The sequence below is a fragment of the Mytilus edulis genome, chromosome 5 (assembly GCF_963676685.1).
Source record: "Mytilus edulis chromosome 5, xbMytEdul2.2, whole genome shotgun sequence".
Taxonomy (NCBI): Eukaryota; Metazoa; Mollusca; class Bivalvia; order Mytilida; family Mytilidae; genus Mytilus; species Mytilus edulis.
The window spans coordinates 15390046-15409638 of NC_092348.1; the positions used below are offsets into that span (position 1 = coordinate 15390046).

Genomic DNA, 19593 nt, shown 5'->3' on the forward strand with positions numbered 1-19593 from the left:
TTTTCAAATAACTCCATTTAAGGGGAGATAACTATTTTTAAAAGTACAAAATTTACACTGGACATATAGGGAAATTTTATGTTTTACTTATAGCAAGAAAACAAGTTTTGTGACACCATTTTTTATTTTATTTTCTTAAAATATATTATAAAAGCTATCTTCTCATATTTTATTTTAAAGAAAGCGTGGGAACCCGTACTTTTTATCATTTATTTGAGAAAAAAAACATAATAAAATCTTCATTTTGGCAAAAAGTATGTAGCAGGAACAATTCTGCCTAAGATTCGGGGATGCGGACCACAGCTAATTCTAGTTTGTAAACTGATGTGTGCGGAAAACGCCTGATGTCAAAAGTGATGCACTATGATATATCTACAATGTAAGTAAATGAAACCAAAAACTGAAAACAATATATAATTTAATTAACAAAGTACAACTTTTATTATGTAAAGCCAAAAGTGTAGAAATGGAGCATTCAATATGATTTCAAATTACCATACTAAGGAGGCATGTAGCAAATGCACTAACCTAATGGATACTTGGTTGGAAAGCCTGGCTTTCCTTGGTTGGACTGAATGTCAGTCCTCAGAGGATTCAACATAATAATTTCAAATCAATTATCTAAAATATATAAGTCTTTCGCAGAAGGTAATCAAAGGTTTTGCGACGATGCAAATATTAAACTTTACAATATAAATAAATATCTTTTAAGCTGGGGTCACACATTCACGATTTTTACTGCCGTCCTTGACAGGACCATTCCCGATTAAAATTTGTCAAAAGTCTGATCAAGATCCTGTGAATCGTGGATGGACATTCGATTTGTATCTTTCGCCAGGTAAAATTCGACCGAGTCTGTCACGACTGCGTCCCGATTCTACCGAATGTAATCCGACAGAGATCAGATAGTGACAAGACAGTGAACCGACGCTTACGGGAGTTATCCGTTCGAAAACTGTCGGCATAATCGGGATGATCAGGTACTGTCGGAACGTAATCCTATCACGGTCCGCTCTATCGCATTGCAAACGGCTTTGTCTGGTCTCAGTCGTATTGTATTCTGTTATTGTCGGGACTTCTCCAGATCATTCCCGTTCCACAGGACACCGTCCGGAATACACAGAACATTGTTAGGAATTCGATCCGATACAGCAGAATCTGTCACGACATAGGCACGATTGTAATCTGACTAGACAAAATCGGCTGAGTTTCCCCGAATGTTACGGGACGCACCTAACTGTCGGGGTGCTTTGCCGAACTATTCGGACCCTTCCCGACCAGTAGGAATCTGTTACGAACTAAAACGACTGCGTTCAGACAATAATAGGACATTCCAGATAATTGAGGATACTAATCCGACTTTTTCACTTTTCGTGCCGTATCGCTGTCTGATCTCAAACGGGAGCAATAATCGGCAATGTGTGAACCCCGCATAACCAATTAATTCAAATACCAAAATCTTTGCAATTTAACAAATACAAGTACACACCCGTGATATCGCGTTAGTTATCTTAGAAAGTCTTGCTGATTGCTGAATAAAACTACAATAGAGAACAATTTGACAATGATTGAATTTAGTAGTGTCAGCCTTTTGATTATGACCCGTGTATATAACAAAATCCTAAATACACCGTTTGGTGGTGCGCCTGTCAAATGCGGAACGTACAGATAAGGTAATAGCCAACAGGTGAATATACTATTGGTATCGGATTCGACCCGGAACTTGTTAATTATTGGCAATATTAATTATGTGGAAAACAAAAGGGTCTGGAGTGGTGTAATTTTTAATCTACACCATTGTCCTATATTAGTTCTATATAGAGTTGAATTCTTTGATTTGTCGTTTTTACCCGATGACGTCTGACAAATTGGACCTCGTAATTTTAGTATTATAGATATACTCAAGGATTTGTATAGTAACTTACTATACAAATCCTTGATATACTGAATAAGCTTCATGTAAATCATTAAATAAGGAAATTCTCAGATCTGCAGTGACATCACAACATGTAACTGACCAATCAATGATTAGAATTTGTGTTATATAAACAATGTTGAGAGGTGATGCAGATAAGAATCCTCTTGATTTTCCATAGACTTCAATGCAAATTAATTTAATTGATATATATTGACACCAGTTGAATCTAGTAATTTTACCCACTTAATGTTTTTAAAGACACTATATAATATCTCCATTTTGATTTTTATCATACTATATCCTCTGGTTAAAAAATAATCAACAATATAAATAATCAGTTATCACCTTCAAATAGATGAAAAATCTAGAGGAATCCTATCTGCATCACCCCTTGAAAAATTTTAATGCCAGGATGTCCGGATCTGAGAATATGAAATTTATAGTTTTAAACAAGGGAAATAATACTAACATAATAATCCTAACTGCCACAAGTATAAGAAAATTCTGTCATTGTTTTTCTATACCCCTGAACTACCTTAAAATCTAAAATGTAAAAAAAAAAATGAAAAAAAATCGTAAAATAAGAGGATCATCACTTTACTGTAGAAAAACCTAAAACTGGTTTTCGGTTGATTAAAAGCGGATTGTCGAAGAAAGTCAATCGTCTCTAATATTATGAAACCAGCTTTGTACTGTAACAGCTGAGAGATGGATGTCGAAGCTGGAACTTCGACGACAACTCCACAAAGCTTTTCAACTGACCGTCATGCAAAGAAAATTTTAACAGCTTTAAATGAAAATAGAAGGCTACTACGCTTTTGTGATGGCACTGTTGTTTTAAATGGTTCAAAAATACCTGTCCAAAAGAATGTTCTTGCTGCAGCAAGTCACTATTTTCGGTACTATTTTGTATAAATTTGTATCTGAATCTCCCCAACATTCCTGAGAATAACTAAGCATTTGTCTGCTATTTACAGAACACACAGGAATAATTGGGTTTGAGTCGTCTTTTAACAACTCCTCATGCATGTATAGTCACTTCACTATAGTACGGTAGTGACCTATATTCGTGGATATAAGACTATTCACACGGAATGCGGTAAAACTAAAAAACAACAATTTGTTTTATATGTCCATAATGTTACCTTAGAACTTCATTAAAATAATACAAGTTAGTTTGATTCTTACCGTTAGCTAGTTTTTTTTATATGACCTACATTTCTAGTGTACACAAATCGGCATATGATGCCAAGTACGTCACCTATTTTCGTGGGAAAAGTTCGTTCTAAAAATAACACAAGAAGAACACACAGTATGGAAGCCCAGTGGTGAGCATATAATTGTAATTTCATACAAGCATATTTTTGTACATTTTCAGATCAGTGAAACTAAATAAAACATTGTTTAAAGACAAAGTATTTTATTTTATTTTATTGAGCCTGAAAATCTTTAAAAAAAATAAAAAAATTGAAACACCAAATGATTTTTTTTTCAACTTTTTAAATATTATTAAAATAATTATAAGTAACAGATTTAAAAGTTATTTTACTTCCCATTAATTATATAAAAAAAATAATCTTAGGCTACAGTTTAGTCATTTTTTCCCTTTGGAATCATGATTATTTCCCCCCCAGAAGATAAAGTTCACATTTATTAAAATCAAGCAAATGTTCACTACTCAAAAGTAGTCCAACTGTTAATACAGAACTGTCAATAGTAAATGGTAAATATAAATAAAACTGAAAGCAGTCCAATAATTTACAAATGTATATATCATAATTGCTATTTTCAGTTTCTTTCTGCTTATTTTTCTGCCATTTAAGTTGAACCTGTAAATAATAAAAAATGAAAATTAATTATTTTGTGATACAAAAATCTTCTATTTTTTTTTCAAACAAAACAAATAAATACACCATTAGTTAAAACTGTTTATACAAATCCTTTTTAAAACTCAGTTATCGACGTTAGTTGAACTTAATTTACAAGAATTGTGCTAAATAACTCCTTTTTGAAGTTCATTTGATTAACCAAAAGTCATCTTTTATTGTTAAAATTCATCTAAAACATATAAGAATATGACACTGATTGCGTTCCATAGATTTTTTTGGCTGACAGGGAATCTCCTTGTTTATCATGTGATATTGTTCATTAGAAAGTAGCGTAATCAAACAACACGTGGATTTGGGATTATAGCTTGGGAATAAAGTTATTGAGGTCGTTGGAAATAAGACAAATAAAGAAATAAGTAAAATCAGCCATTTTGTTTATTAAATAAATAAGTAATAAGTCTTACCTTGCTTGAAACGTCGCGATTCATTTTTGTAAGTTGTTGTTGTAGGGATATCCTATAGCAATCAAATCATGCCATTGATGACGTCATAACAATAACACGCATGCGAGATATTTAGGATTTCCGGAAGTCCACGAACTTGTGTATCCACGAAATTAGGTGACTAGACTGTATATACTATCTAGAGTCTTCTTGAGTCATGTCAGTTAAACATGCTAAAGTACTATAGATGGCATTTAGGAACATATAAGTCATATAAATACCGTTAGTCAGCCTGAATTTTAGTCAAATCAGGACTGGTAAAGTCAAATTTGCACCTGGTTAATTGGCACCCATACTAAATTTATTGAATATACATTTTTTGTACATGATATATGGTCAGATCATATGTTTTCACACGGCATATATTTTCGTACCATGCATGCTTTTTCAATGGAAATGGTGATGTCATAAGGCACTCTTAATATAACGAAAACCCATGAGACGATGATACATGTATGGTCAGATCCTACGCTTTTGATGTCATATGGCTTCGTACTACATGTAACAGTATACATGCTTTTTCAATGGAAAGTGTGACGCCACTATGCATTTTAACAGCTCTAATACCCATGAGACTAGGTCTTATATTGGTATCATGTTATCGTTGGCCGCGTCTTCTGAAGACACTTAGTTTAACAAAAAATTGAATTTTTGGGGTTCCTTGATGTTGAATCTAAACATGTATTTAGATTTTTGATTATGGACCCAGTTTTCAAGTTGGTCCAAATCAGGGTCCAAAATTAAAGATGTTTTTTTTCATCTAATAACTTATTTATCGATTTCTTAATTTGCCTTTGCTTTTCAAGTCCCAAAAAATAGGCATTACTTCTTTTGATACCAAAAACTACTTGAATAGTTAACCTATTGACAAAGATACAGCTATGCATAGGAACTACATGACTTTTGTATTTTGTTAAAAAATATGTACCACTTTCTTGCATGTTATTACCAACTGGGGCAAAATTAGTGGTTCTGTGACCCTACAACATTAACAAAAATAAAAAGATGACAAGCGTCAGAAATTTTAGTCACATGCTATACAGTTTGTGAGTTTCAAAAAAATATATATATGTAATATAAATATATGTCTTAAATATTGTCATGATTGTTACTCAGTGTTTCTGTACTTAAACACATCATGCACAATGACATAAAATAAGTACTTTCCAAAATTACAAATTTCCTTAGTGCAAAATGCAGTGTTTTCAACCATACATTAAAATACTACATGACTGAAGTGTCAAATAAACTAATAGAAATAACTGTGTTGAGGTATAATAAGGATGACATCTTTTTCCTTATACCATGGTGGTATCGGGATCGTTCGCCCTGATTACATGTTCGCCCTAGGTTCGTTCGCACTGAGTTTGTTCGCCCTGGTAATCCGTTCGCCCTGGGTTCGTTCGCCCTATTTTCATTTATGATATGTATATATGTTACATTAATGAAAGAAATATATATTTATATATATTAAAATTTATGTATATTTATTAACAGTTAAATACAGAATATTAATTTAATAAAATTCTTGGCTATAATTACTTTAAATTACTGTTGATTGAATTTTTATTGCTGATTAGGGGGTACCACGAGAAATACGAGAAAAACGTAATATCCCAAAAACAAATTGATAACAGCATACAATAATAAGGTTTAAGGCGTTCATATTTAATAAAAGTACACGCAATCTTCATAAAATCGATTTTATATCTTGTATCGTGTTATATCCATCGAATGGCAGGACCGAATAACAGGACTAAATGAAAAATGCTAATAACTTTTTCATTTCTCAAAGGATTTATCTAAAATTTGAAATATAATAAGATTTTATCATTTTATATGTCGATGTAAGAAGAAATAAATAGATTTCTTTTTTTTTAAACGTCAGAAAACATGACCTTACCAACGCGGATAATGACAGGGCAAACATCGACAATGACAGGACCAAATAAAAATGATAATAACTTTTTTTTTATTTCTCAAAGGAATTAAATATAAAATAAGAAGTCATCTTTCAATACATGAATTTTATTGAAAAAAAAAAAAATTCAAAAACTTGCGAAAACGTGACATTCTTAAACTTTCGAAAACGTGAATTCTTAAATTTTGATCAATAATTAATAAGATATTTCTAAAAATAAACTTGAAGAAAAACACTTTTTAGTGGGTAAAAACTTGACCTAGCTGACAAATGTACGTTGGCGGACAGAAAGTCAAAGGACAAAAAGACACAAAGGATCAGTATACAATTGTTTGAATATTTAAGAGAGAGATGTTAAATATTTACTTGTTAATACATATATATTCATTTTACAATTTAGGAAATATAGCTCATTAAACTAGATAAATTGAGATTTATTGAATAAAAATCATTATATTTTTGACATCATGCAGTCGCTTTCTACTTTAATGTTCTGAAAATATTAAAAAAAAACCAACTATATGTGATTTTAATTACTGTCATCACAAACTAAACTTATTTATGGCTTATTTCACACCTTTTGTTTGTTACCTTATAATTTTGATTAAACGTGTCAGATTATGACCGGTGATTAAACCATAAAAAAACTTTTTCTCAGGAAATATCAGCTTGTTTTGGGGATATCACGTTTTTCTTGTATTTCTCGGGAAATCGTGGTACCGCTGATGGGGTATGATTTGAAATCTTTGATATCACTGATTGGTATATGAATTGCCTTTGGTGGATTAATAATGAAAATAACATTTTTCTCAAATAAAATAGTCAGCTTGGATGGGTAAAAACACTGATGTACAAATTGTTAGGCATGAACTTATAACCTAGTAGCAGCTAGTTGTAGACAACATAATACATCGTAAATATTCGGCGAAATTGTAGACCGACTTCAACATATTTAATTAAATACACACAACACAACACTATGCTAAAAAATAAAAATCGTAAATATTCGGCGAAATTGTAGACTGACTTCAACATATTCAATTAAATACACACAACACAACACTTTAATAAAAAATAAAAATCAGGGCGAACATACCCAGGGCGAACAGGTATCAGGGCGAACGGTCTCAGGGCGAAACGGAACTAGGGCGAACAGTAACTAGGGCGAACCGAAATCAGGGCGGACGGACCCGGATTCTACCATGGTCTATGGATACTAAACATAGGTATTTAGCACAGTGTTTTTGAGTAATATACAATTTACAACTATAATCATGATCAAATAACACACCAAAACTACAAAAATGATCTACATTTATATCTAATGGTTTACCATTATAAATCAAGGTCTCAGTAGAATTGATTTTCTCACCTTTACAAAAAACTGCTATATATATCTTGAATCGGTTTTCTTTGTGTTAACTGAAAGACCTCATTTCTCAGTATAACCAGATGAAGTATTTCAGTGGCAGATTCAGAAATTTTTATATGAATGGGCTTGCTCCAGTCATGATTCAGTGATTCCCCATATACATGTAATCAGCCAAATTTCCCACAAAGGAGGGGCCCAGGCCTGGTGCCCCCTAAATCCACCTCTGTATTTTTTGGAAGCCTTGTATTGATTCTGACATCTATAGTATTTCATATCATCAGCACTGATTTTGGTTCATCATTTGTTTAGTGAACAAGGTGTGTCTGTTAAGGAATGAAATTGAAAATGGATAGGGGAAATATGTCAGAGTGACAACAACCCGACCAATTAGCAGATAACAGCTGAAGGCCACCAATGGGCCTCAAAATAAGCGAGAATACTTGTATGGTCCTGAACATATATAAACCAATACCTTCCTCAGATCATAATTATTAATATTAATACTTATTGAAATGAAACCAACATTGTATGGATACTTTGACATTGGTCCAAACTACATGTACACATAAGCAGTTTAGTAAAGCTCATTGGGTAGAGTTGTGAAAGACTGGTCACATGCATGTAATGATGAAGCTACTTTTTTTAGAATTACTGTTTTCAGTTTAACCTTAATTTGGACATGTATGTAAAATGAAGTTTCTTGTTGTTTCAGATTGGTCTTCAATTATGATGACTCTACACATACTCACAGTCACACTTCAGACCCGTCTATTGTTGATTTAACATCTCTAGGTATTGGTGAGGACACATTTGATACAATTCTAGACTATATTTACACTTCAAACATAAGTTTGTGTGATGACAACATACAAGATATATTACAAGCATCAGATCTACTTCTACTGATCGATTTAAAGGCACTCTGTTGTGAATATATAGAACAGTGTATCACTCCACAGAATTGTATTGGTATAAGAGCATTTTCAGCACTGTATGCCTGTCCATGGGTACACCACAAAGCTTCCAGTTACTTGGATGAACACTTCAGGTAAATAGAAAAATGATTTGAATGATTATTAATTCAACATATTTTTTTATTGTGGTTATACATGTACTACATTAATAATTAGTTAACTTTTTAAAAAAAAATTGAGGAAAACACTTACATGTATATATGTGCTGAATGTTTATTGAATAAATATTTATAAAAATATTTGGTTACCAATATAATTTGTATATCCAAACTAAAGATAGCAACCTTAAGCCCCCTTCTTTTGAAATTAAATGGTTGCTCCCTTATGAGGCTAATTTGTCGACCCATGATCATGACTATTTGTATATGATTAAAATTAAAATGTTATTGCATCAGTATACAGACTTAAAAGAAAAACCAGTAGATTATTTATTTTGGTATAATGCATATTTAATCTTGATGTTTTTTTTTCACCAATATTGCCTCCATTCATTTTATAATAATCATTGATAATGTAAGTTTTAGTCATATTAAGTGATTTAAACAGTTAAAATTTACTATGTTTACTGATTTCAATTGAAGTACAAAGTTGTATGCAAAATCTTGTACATGTTTGAATCTTTTTAATATTTCTATTCCTCAAATAACAGCAATATTTTTATTTTTGTGATTGCATTTTGACATTTAGACTACATGTACTTTTTTTATTGTGTTTCCATAGAGATATCAGTCACTGTGAAGAATTCTTACGACTACGAACCAAAGATTTGAGGGAGATTCTTAAAAGGGACACCTTGAATGTAAGATCTGAGGAGGACATCTTCAACAGCATTCTTAGATGGAATAAATTTGATGAAACTAGCAGGAAAGAAGATTCAAAAGGGATTATCAGGGATTGTATAAGAGTAAAACAGTTAAACAAACCATACCTACAAAGAAATTGTCCAGCTGATCCAGAGTTTTATACTTGTCTTATAAGTACACATGATCTAAGTCCAGAAAGGAAAGAGGAGGATGAACGATGTCGGGGATTTACTGATGTCATTTTGGCTGCTGGAGGGGAAGGTCCTATTTCTATGTAAGTAAATATACAAGTGGTTAGTCATCATGTTGACATTGAGCATGGTTCTTCTGGTTGCAAGGGTTGACAGGGTAGGTTTATTGTGTCGACTGGGATGAATAGGTAGACAGGTTGACTGTGTTTTAGATTAGGAATAGTACACATGAAGAAGTGTTTGTATACAGAGAAAACCTACAGCCATATATAAACAATTTTAGAAGAAATTTTCAAACTGGAAGCCACATACCTGTTGTTGGGAAGGAAATGAAACTTTTCCCCAAAATTACAGTTTAAATATTTTAGCACATGCTCAGCTTGCAATGGCATTTATTGTCAATAGACATTTATTTTTTATTATTTCAGAAAACAAGAAGATGTAGAAATTAAATCATGTGTTAGATGTCTTTTACCTGTGTTTTTGGACAACAAAGGAGAAGGTGTTTGGATAGATCTTCCAAGTTTGATTGGGAGAAGGACAGGCCATGGTGTGGTAGACGTTGGTAAGGGGAGATAATTAAATACTTACACATTTGTTTATATACAGATTAAAATACAATGGTAAATTAAAACAAATCATCTTTCTAAATACCAAACAGCAAGGAGAGATAAGAAATGTTATTGGGTAGAACAGGAATTGTCACAAATTTAGGAGATGAATATTACACATGAAAAATTGGTTGTTATACTCTGAAAACACAGATATGTAAACAATTTGAACAGAAATTTTAAAACTGAACGTTTCTTAACTAAACATCACATATTTGAAAGCTTGACATATGTTCTGTAGTAGTATTATAAGGATATTGAGGGGAAACTGCTTGTAAAATACAATACCATACTATGCTCAATAGCCTTAGCAACTGCATGTCACAAAAATTTCATATGTTTCATAATCAAGGAATCAGTATCTTAAACTTTCTGATAGACTAGGTTCCTAGTATCAAAATAGGTAGCAATCTTTTATACTCATTCCTATATGTCATACAAACTTAATTTCCTGTATATATGAATACAAAACTAAAAATGCTTAGGTATATACAGTGTTCGCAATAACTTTTTCTTTTGCTATATATTAAACCTAGTTGTTCATTATTTCTAATAGGAGGATGTCTCTATGCTTGTGGGGGACGAGATCAGAACTGTATTATTCTCAACACTTGTGAAAAGTATGATCCCTTGGTCAATAAATGGTGTGAGATTCCTAGAATGAATCATGGCCGCGTTGGCTTTGGACTGTTGGCTATAGATCACAACATTTATGCCATAGGAGGAAGTAATGACATGACAGAACCATTGACATCTATGGAAGTCTATAACATATATACCAACAAGTGGTCAGCACTGCCCGACATGAATCTTAAAAGGGTGTGGTCATCATATTGTAATGTTGACAAGAAAATCTATGTAATGGCAGGCGGAGCTGTTGGAAAGTTGTTTGAAGCTGTAGAATGCTTTGACACTCGTACAGAAACTTGGACCTCAGTTTCTCCCATGAGGGAGAAGAGATGTGATGCTCGAGCCGTTGCTGTGGGTAAAGATATTTATGTATTAGGTGGTTTTAGAAGGATTGAATGTCCAAGTGCAATGCATGGGGGACACAATATAAAATTCTGTGGAACAGAATTATACTCTACTAGAAATGACTATTGGGCACAGTTACCTACTCGTGGAACAGGGCTTTGCACAATGTCCGACTCATCACAGGTTTATGGGGCTCTTTATGATGGAGAAGAAATATTGGTTGTTGGTGATTTAGACATGGAAGGTACTTTCCATTGTGTAAGAGCATACAATATACATACTGGTATGTGGCACTGTATATCACCCAATCCACCACTTAACCAGCGCAGTTACCCAGTATGTTTATTTAGACTTCCGACTTATTTATTAGAACAATTTCAACGGGAACAAGAGAAAGAAACATTTCATTTAAAAACAGGTAGTACACTTAGTATTTAAGCTTTATTTAGAAATGTAGTGAGAAAGTGTGTATTATGTGGCATGGATGTTTGAAAATAGAAGAACATGTGTTTAACACATGTATATCTAGGTTGTACATGTGTAATCCTGATTTCTATATGTTGTTACAAAAATTTCTCCTCTATGAGAGCCATCATTGTAATTTTGCAGAAAATTTATTTGTAAATGGCATTTTATGAAATTTGATTTAAAGATAAAAAAAAAAATATGTCAGTCAAAGAAAAAAGATCAATAGTCCTTGTGGACAACGATGTGCCAAAATATAACAAAATGTGATATATAATTAAACAAAGTATTTCAATCTGCTCTGTATGATATCTTGGAAAGTCTATTGTTTAGCTAATAATTTTCTAGGATTTCCCTTCCCACACATGTCTAAATCTTGTACTTAAGTTTTATTTATTTGTATAATTTCTATTTGAGGTAGCTGACATATAATCACAAGTATTCAACAACTGTGGTAAAAATACCAAAGATAAAAATTTTTGTTAGAATGAAATAATTACAATAATTTACATATGTTCCTATCCTGCATTTTTTTTAAGTCATTTAAATTTGAACTTTAAAATTTATGTTACTGATATCTTTTAAACTAAAAACCTTAGGATAAAGTTGAATAACACAGTTCTCATCAAAATTTACTCATGTATCTAAAAATTTCAATTGTTGTAATGTCAAATTGTTAGTTAAAGTTTCTTATGTTAAGAAACAACTGTATTATTATTACATTTGTAGTTGTGGGCGCTTTTATTTATTACAATATATGACTTTTTTGTTGTATTTTATTTAGATATAACAATTACTTACAATGGTGCGTGTTAAAGTATGAAACATAAATGCTGAATATCAGGGCCTTTTTTTATAATATCCTGATGTTTACTACATTCAGATTTAAAATCTGATATATGATGCATGTATATATTAAGGTTTACTGATAAGTAGCCATAATGGTGCTTACTTTTATTCATCAAATTTAAAAGTAGCCATAATGGTGCCTACTTTTATTTATCAAATTATAGTCAATGTATTATAAAATAACTGGTTCTTGTATACTACCAATGTATAAATTATTGAAATTTAGAGGGCATGATTAATTTATTAGAAGTGTAGTAAGTCAATGTTCTATATATTGACATGCATGTACTCATTTCAGAATTTTTGCCAGTACAGCTTTTAAGTTTTCCCCAATGAAATATGCATGTTTAATTTTGTGTAATATTTAGGAGATAACTGTATTGTATTTTAAGCTCCGACGGCATCAATTGGGGATTTGATGGTCGCAAATTAAGTTTACTGGCGACGTGTTAGCGGAGACAGTAAACGGGTATTTGCGACCATCAAATCCCAAATTGATGCTGTCGGAGCTTAAAATACAATATTGTTATCTCCATTCTAATGAAACTGACAGAAAACAACATTAAAACATGTATTTAAAATCTGTCATATGCCGTCTTCGCTTGCGTGTACGTCCCATAGCATCAATTGTCAATTGATGCCATGTAAGAAAGTGACGTTATCCAATCAAAATGAACGTTACAAACGTTGTTGCATTAGAAATTGTAATTGAAGGAGCATTATTAAACCAAAACTTTAGTAAATATGATGTCAAATTAATTGCCATATATATCATTTTGTACATTATATGTGATTCCAGCTTTAAATTAAGGAACTGAAATAAGAGGGCATTTTTATACAGCATTGATAGTTATGAAAGTACCTGGGCGCAAGTTCTGCACCAGGAAATATTGTTTTGACAAAATTAAACTTTTTTAAATTTTTATGCACTGGTGCATAAACACACTTTACTATGTTAAATTATTAATTTGCTATACATATTGCTTTGTTGTGATATATATGAATGGTTTTTTTTTTATTTTTCTCAATCCATTTCTACTATATTGTAAAATATAATACAATGAGCAGGAATAAGAAACCATGCCATTGTCACAATTGTGCTGTCTTTTTCACCAATGTTGACCCCCATCAAAAGTACATCAGCATTTTTACCGTTGTTTTATATTTGCTGTACTACAATATACATCTATGCTGGCATATACTTCTATTTTAGCATATACATCTATGCTGGCATATACATCGATTTTGGTATCTACATAAATGCTTGAAATGTTTGTTACCTTTGTATGTTTTGAATAATTTATGCTGGTATATACATTTATGCTGGTATATACATCTATGCTGGTATATACATCTATGTTGGAAGTGTTTGTTACTTTTTTATGTTGTGACCACATGTAAATAGTCTATTTGCCAATTGTTTGATTGATTGCTTGATTGGCATTTATTGCCACTTTCAACAATATGGTGCTAATTTGTGGCACTCAGATTATATTGATGGAGAGAACCACCGACCTTCTATAGGGAAAATGACGACCCTTGTCAATTAAGATTGGTGTCAAGTGCACCTCTGCCCCATGGGGGATTTGAACTCACAACCTCAGTGTTGACAGGCTTGTGATACAGTAGTTCGACAACTTAGACCTCCCATCCACCAAGGCTCTATTTGCCAAGTGTTTTTATGCCCCACCTACGATAGTAGAGGGGCATTATGTTTTCTGGTCTGTGCCTCCGTTCGTCCGTCCGCTTCAGGTTCAAGTTTTTGGTCAAGGTAGTTTTTGAAGAAGTTGAAGTCCAATCAACTTGAAACTTAGTACACTTGTTCCCCATGATCTGATCTTTCTAATTTTAATGCCAAATTATAGTTTTGAACCCAATTTCATGGTCCACTGAACATAGAAAATGATAGTGCGAAGTTCAGGTTAAAGTTTTTGGTCAAGGTAGTTTTCGATGAAGTTAAAGTTACATCAACTTGAAACTTAGTACACAAGTGACATGTTCCCTATGATATGATCTCTCTAATTTTAATTCCAAATTAAAGTTTTGACCCCAATTTCACGGTCCACTGAACATAGAAAATGATAGTGCGAGTGGGGCATTCGTGTACTATGGACACATTCTTGTTAACCCTGTAATTTGAGATCTATTTTGAACAATTTGTTTCAATCAAGAAGGAAATAGTTTTCAATGCAAATGAAAAGCTCATGATCATGTGAACAGGGAATTAAACAGTGCATAATGTATGTAATCCTTTTTAATCTTTTGCTAAGTTAAAAACTTCTGATAAAACATTTGCTATTCAAAATTGGTTTCATAGCATGTATACCACTTTCAACTTGTAAAGCTTTATAGATGATTAGCATTTCGTTTTGTCTGATTACAGCATGTCTACAACTTGTGTCAAAAGTGAGTTATTATGAGAGAATTAAATCAGTAATTGGCAAATAGGCTATTTTTGAAAGACTTGTTATTAACAATATTGTTCAAGAGGATATCATTAAAATGTTAAGTCTATGGTTGGTGTATTTGTGCATGCTGCCATGATAAGTATTTTAGGCATAATAATTTATAATACATTTGTGTACTTGTGGAACAAGAAATATTTATGTTAGTTCACTCGAGAGTGATGAAAGCTTGTTTAATGTTTGCCCTGTGTAGGTCTTTGGATCAAATGTTTGTTTAAAAATACTTAGATGTTTTATGCGCTGTGTAGGTCTTTGAACTAAAAGATTGTTTAAAAAAAATGATGAATTTTTTATGCAATTTTATAGCAAATATTGTGATTCTAGCTAGCATAAAAAAACCCATTTAATCTTGTAATAATCTTTGAAGATTTTCACAAGTTATTATTTGCCTAACATGGAATGTAGTAAAAGAAAGACTAAGGTCTAATATTTTCAGAAGTCTAACTTGTTATTGAGTCATTTAAAGGTGACTTAGGCATAGCAACAGCGTCAGCAACACTTTCTTATAGTTTGTAATGAGGTTAGTTAAAGGGGAATTTTGAGCCACTAATGATGAATCTCTGGTTTTTAAATTTATTTAAAGATTTCATCTTCATGAACATATCATATGTCAAAAATTATGTATATTACTGACTCACTTTCACTGAATGGACTCACTTTTACACAGACAGTAGCAATCACATGCTAGAAACAGGGTTCAACAGAACACCTTACATTGAAGATATTTGACCACCATTTTGTTTCTGGTTCTGATATATCAATATGCTGAAGAAATAGAACAAGATGCATCTGTGTTTTTGGTATTTTTTTTGTTAAGTATGATGTAGTATATGATATATGACATGAAAATGTTTGAAACGTCTTAAATCTATTTACAGAACATGGGATACATCATACCTAATTACTACTAAGTTTGATCATATTCTAGTCATTTTCATCTTTCATAAAACTGCTGAAAATTACTAGAAACAGTAATGTATTGATTTTTGTTGTTGTTGTGAAATATAATAAATTTAATTTATAAGTACCTGTTAGTTATGATTGATGTATGTATTTTTATTGCATTGCTGTAGTTTCTATTATTAGAATGTGCTGAGATGTAATGTCATCTCCTTATTGTATCCTGCTTCAGAAAATAAAGAAATGCAAAAATAATAATATAACTTGTATTTCTGGCCATCTGTTTTAATAGGAAAGAGACAATGTTATCTTTTGTACATATTCCCTTTGAGCTTACTTTCAAATATTTTATAAATCATGGACAGGACTTGATACTCTATAAATATTAGGCAATGACAACATAAATCAGAGCAGCAACATCATGCAACTTCATTCATACAATCCATAACTATCACAACATTTTGTACATGTAAAAAAAAATTACTAACTATTTCAAATTATTTCATATTCTCAACATAAAAAAAAACAAAGTTAAGAAAATTTGCTCAAAAATTAGGTATAAACAAGCATTCTGTGAGTATTGCATGGCAATATATAGTTTCCTACCGGTAAAATATTTCATTGTATTATAACAAATTTCTGACTTGATCTATAACTTGTTAGGGTGTTAACCATAAAACAAATATCAATTCAATATCTTCCAGCATGTCCAAGGACCATTACTCTGCACAAAATCATCAGACTGGAACAAAATTCCAACTTGAGCTGTAACTTGTCATGATAAAACTATATACCAATTATCAAATCAATATCTTCAAGAATGACGAAAAAAATGTGAAAAACTGATTTGGCAGACTGAAGGATGGACAGACAGACAGAGGGAGTGTTAACCTAAAGTCCCATTCGACACTATTTACTTGTGCCATAAAAATGAAAGCTTAGCTGACTAAAAACTGTCTATTGATAAAAAAAATCTTGCCTCATGACTATTAAATATGATGTAAACTTATTAGTTCCTGATTTTAGTTTCACAATGTATAACTGTGTGCATGAACTTTTGACATCTGACCTTTGTGATAAATATGGAAGATGATATTGCCATGGTGATCACATTTTATAGTATAATTATACTTACTTCAACCAAGGGTTTCCTTCTCTTCTTCTATCATGTGATAAGACTTTTTGTATCCATTTTGTAGACAGTCTTAAATTTGGCTGAACCTTTCACTTTATTTAAAAAAAAGATATTACAATCCTCACAAATATGACACTTTGTTCAGTTTGTTGTCCAGTACTACAATTATTTCATTCTGAAGTAAGATATGATATTTGAGCTGATGGAGTATGTATCAAAAAACAAATTACCACTATCTTCATTGTTATGTGAGTACCTTGCAAGGTCCTCATGCCAGTCAGACAGTTATCACTTGACCTCGACCTCATTTCAAGGATCAGTAAACAAGGTTAAGGCCATATCTCAGATACTATAAGCAATAGATCTCCTATATTTGATATATGGAATGGTTGTAAGTTTTACATGTCCAACAGGCACATGTCATCTGACCTTGACCTTATTTTCATGGTTCAGTGATTATAGTTAAGTTTTTGTGTTTTGGTCTGTTGTTTTAATAATGTATGCAATAGGTAATTTTTATTTGGTGTATGAAAATATTTTACAATATACATGTCAGTCTGGTATGTTTTATTTGACCTTGACCTCATTCTCTGGTTTCATTGCTGAATCTTAATTTTTCCTGGTTTAGTTTGTTTCTTAGAATATATGCAAAAGGTCAACTATATTAAAACATGTAATAATTGTACAGTGTGCAGGTCTGTCTGGCAGCTTTCATCTGACCTTGGCCTAATATTCATGGTTCATTGATCAATGTTAAATTTTCCTGGTTTAGTTTGTTTCTTCCATGTGCAATAGGTTAACTCTATTTAAAGCATATTTGGTGTATGGAATGATTGTAAGGTGTACATGTTTTTCCAGTTTGGTTTATCTGACCTTGACCTCATTTTCTTGGATCATGTTAAATTGATGTGATAGTTGTAGTAAACCTTTATATTTAGGACTATCAACATAATATCAATGGTTCGTAAAGAAGGCGAGACATTTCAGCGTGTGCACTCTTGTGTTGTTATGATACATCATTGTCAGAGGAAGGGGGTAGCGTGCCTACAAACATGTAGAACCACACTGCATTATGTCTTGTCCTAAGTCATGTTACACCATTGTCAGAGGAAGGGGGTAGCGTGCCTGCAAACATGTAGAACCACACTGCATTATGTCTTGTCCTAAGTCATGTTACACCATTGTCAGAGGAAGGGGGGGAGCGTGCCTACAAACATGTAGAACCACACTGCATTATGTCTTGTCCTAAGTCATGTTACACCATTGTCAGAGGAAGGGGGTAGCATGCCTACAAACATGTAGAACCACACTGCATTATGTCTTGTCCTAAGTCATGTTACACCATTGTCAGAGGAAGGGGGTAGCGTGCCTACAAACATGTAGAACCACACTGCATTATGTGTCCTAAGTCATGTTACACCATTGTCAGAGGAAGGGGATAGCGCGCCTACAAACATGTAGAACCACACTGCATTATGTCTTGTCCTAAGTCATGTTACACCATTGTCAGATGAAGGGGATAGCGTGCCTACAAACATGTAGAACCACACTGCATTATGTCTTGTCCTAAGTCAGAGGAAGGGGATAGCATGCCTGCAAACATGTAGAACCACACTGCATTATGTCTTGTCCTAAGTCATGTTACACCATTGTCAGATGAAGGGGATAGCGTGCCTACAAACATGTAGAACCACACTGCATTATGTCTTGTCCTAAGTCAGAAGGGGGTAGCGTGCCTACAAACATGTAGACCCACACTGCATTATGTCTTGTCCTAAGTCAGAGGAAGGGGGTAGCGTGCCTACAAACATGTAGAACCACACTGCATTATGTCTTGTCCTCAGTCAGAGGAAGGGGGTAGCGTGCCTACAAACATGTAGAACCACACTGCATTATGTCTTGTCCTAAGTCAGAGGAAGGGGGTAGCGTGCGTACAAACATGTAGAACCACACTGCATTATGTCTTGTCCTAAGTCAGAGGAAGGGGGTAGCGTGCCTACAAACATGTAGAACCTCACTGCATTATGTCTTGTCCTAAGTCAGAGGAAGGGGGTAGCGTGCCTACAAACATGTAGAACCTCACTGCATTATGTCTTGTCCTAAGTCAGAGGAAGGGGGTAGCGTGCCTACAAACATGTAGAACCACACTGCATTATGTCTTGTCCTAAGTCAGAGGAAGGGGGTAGCGTGCCTACAAACATGTAGACCCACACTGCATTATGTGCATTATGTTTTCTTGTTTGTTTTCTCCTTTGAATTGTTTTACATTCATCATTTCAGGGCCTTTTATAGCTTGCAATGCGGATTGAGTTTTGTTTATTTTTGAAGTCATACAGTGACCTATAACTGCTTACATTCTAGTTCACTTGCTCTCTTGCGGAGAGTTGTCTCATTGGCAATCATATCACATTTTCTTATTTTTATGTGGTCTATTGCCTTTGAAGACTTACATAGTAAAAAATTCGTAAGGGTTCTGCAGAACCTGGTGTCTCACCTATTTTGCTGTTAATTGCAGGCTCAACAAAAACAAGCAAAAAGATTAATAAAAATATTCCTCTCAATACTATCTTTTGATTGAAGGAAGCTACTGTCTAAGTTTTGTAAAAATCCAAGATAGTTTATGAAACTTATAAATGTTTTAAAAACTTCGGTCATGATTCATCGACTTTGAGAGTTTTAGCA

The 19593-nt window shown here is 32.9% G+C and overlaps 1 protein-coding gene across 1 annotated transcript; it reads left to right on the top strand.

Moving 5' to 3' along the window:
- The first annotated feature begins 2538 nt into the window (after positions 1 to 2538).
- LOC139523061 (gigaxonin-like) lies at positions 2539 to 16034 on the top strand. Its single transcript, XM_071316818.1, has 5 exons — positions 2539 to 2817; positions 8256 to 8591; positions 9238 to 9594; positions 9940 to 10076; positions 10679 to 16034. Exons 1-5 carry the CDS (start codon positions 2627 to 2629, stop codon positions 11533 to 11535), a joined length of 1878 nt encoding a protein of 625 aa, XP_071172919.1. The 5' UTR covers positions 2539 to 2626; the 3' UTR covers positions 11536 to 16034.
- Positions 16035 to 19593: the final 3559 nt, after the last annotated feature.

What these genes read in the sequence shown, in the direction of transcription:
- LOC139523061 (XM_071316818.1), top strand. Translation starts at nt 2,627, where the DNA reads ATGGATGTCGAAGCTGGAACTTCGACGACAACTCCACAAAGCTTTTCA. An exon ending in GGGGAAGGTCCTATTTCTAT is followed by an intron (nt 9,595 to 9,939) that starts GTAAGTAAATAT and finishes TTATTATTTCAG; the next exon opens with AAAACAAGAAGATGTAGAAA. An exon ending in CCATGGTGTGGTAGACGTTG is followed by an intron (nt 10,077 to 10,678) that starts GTAAGGGGAGAT and finishes TATTTCTAATAG; the next exon opens with GAGGATGTCTCTATGCTTGT.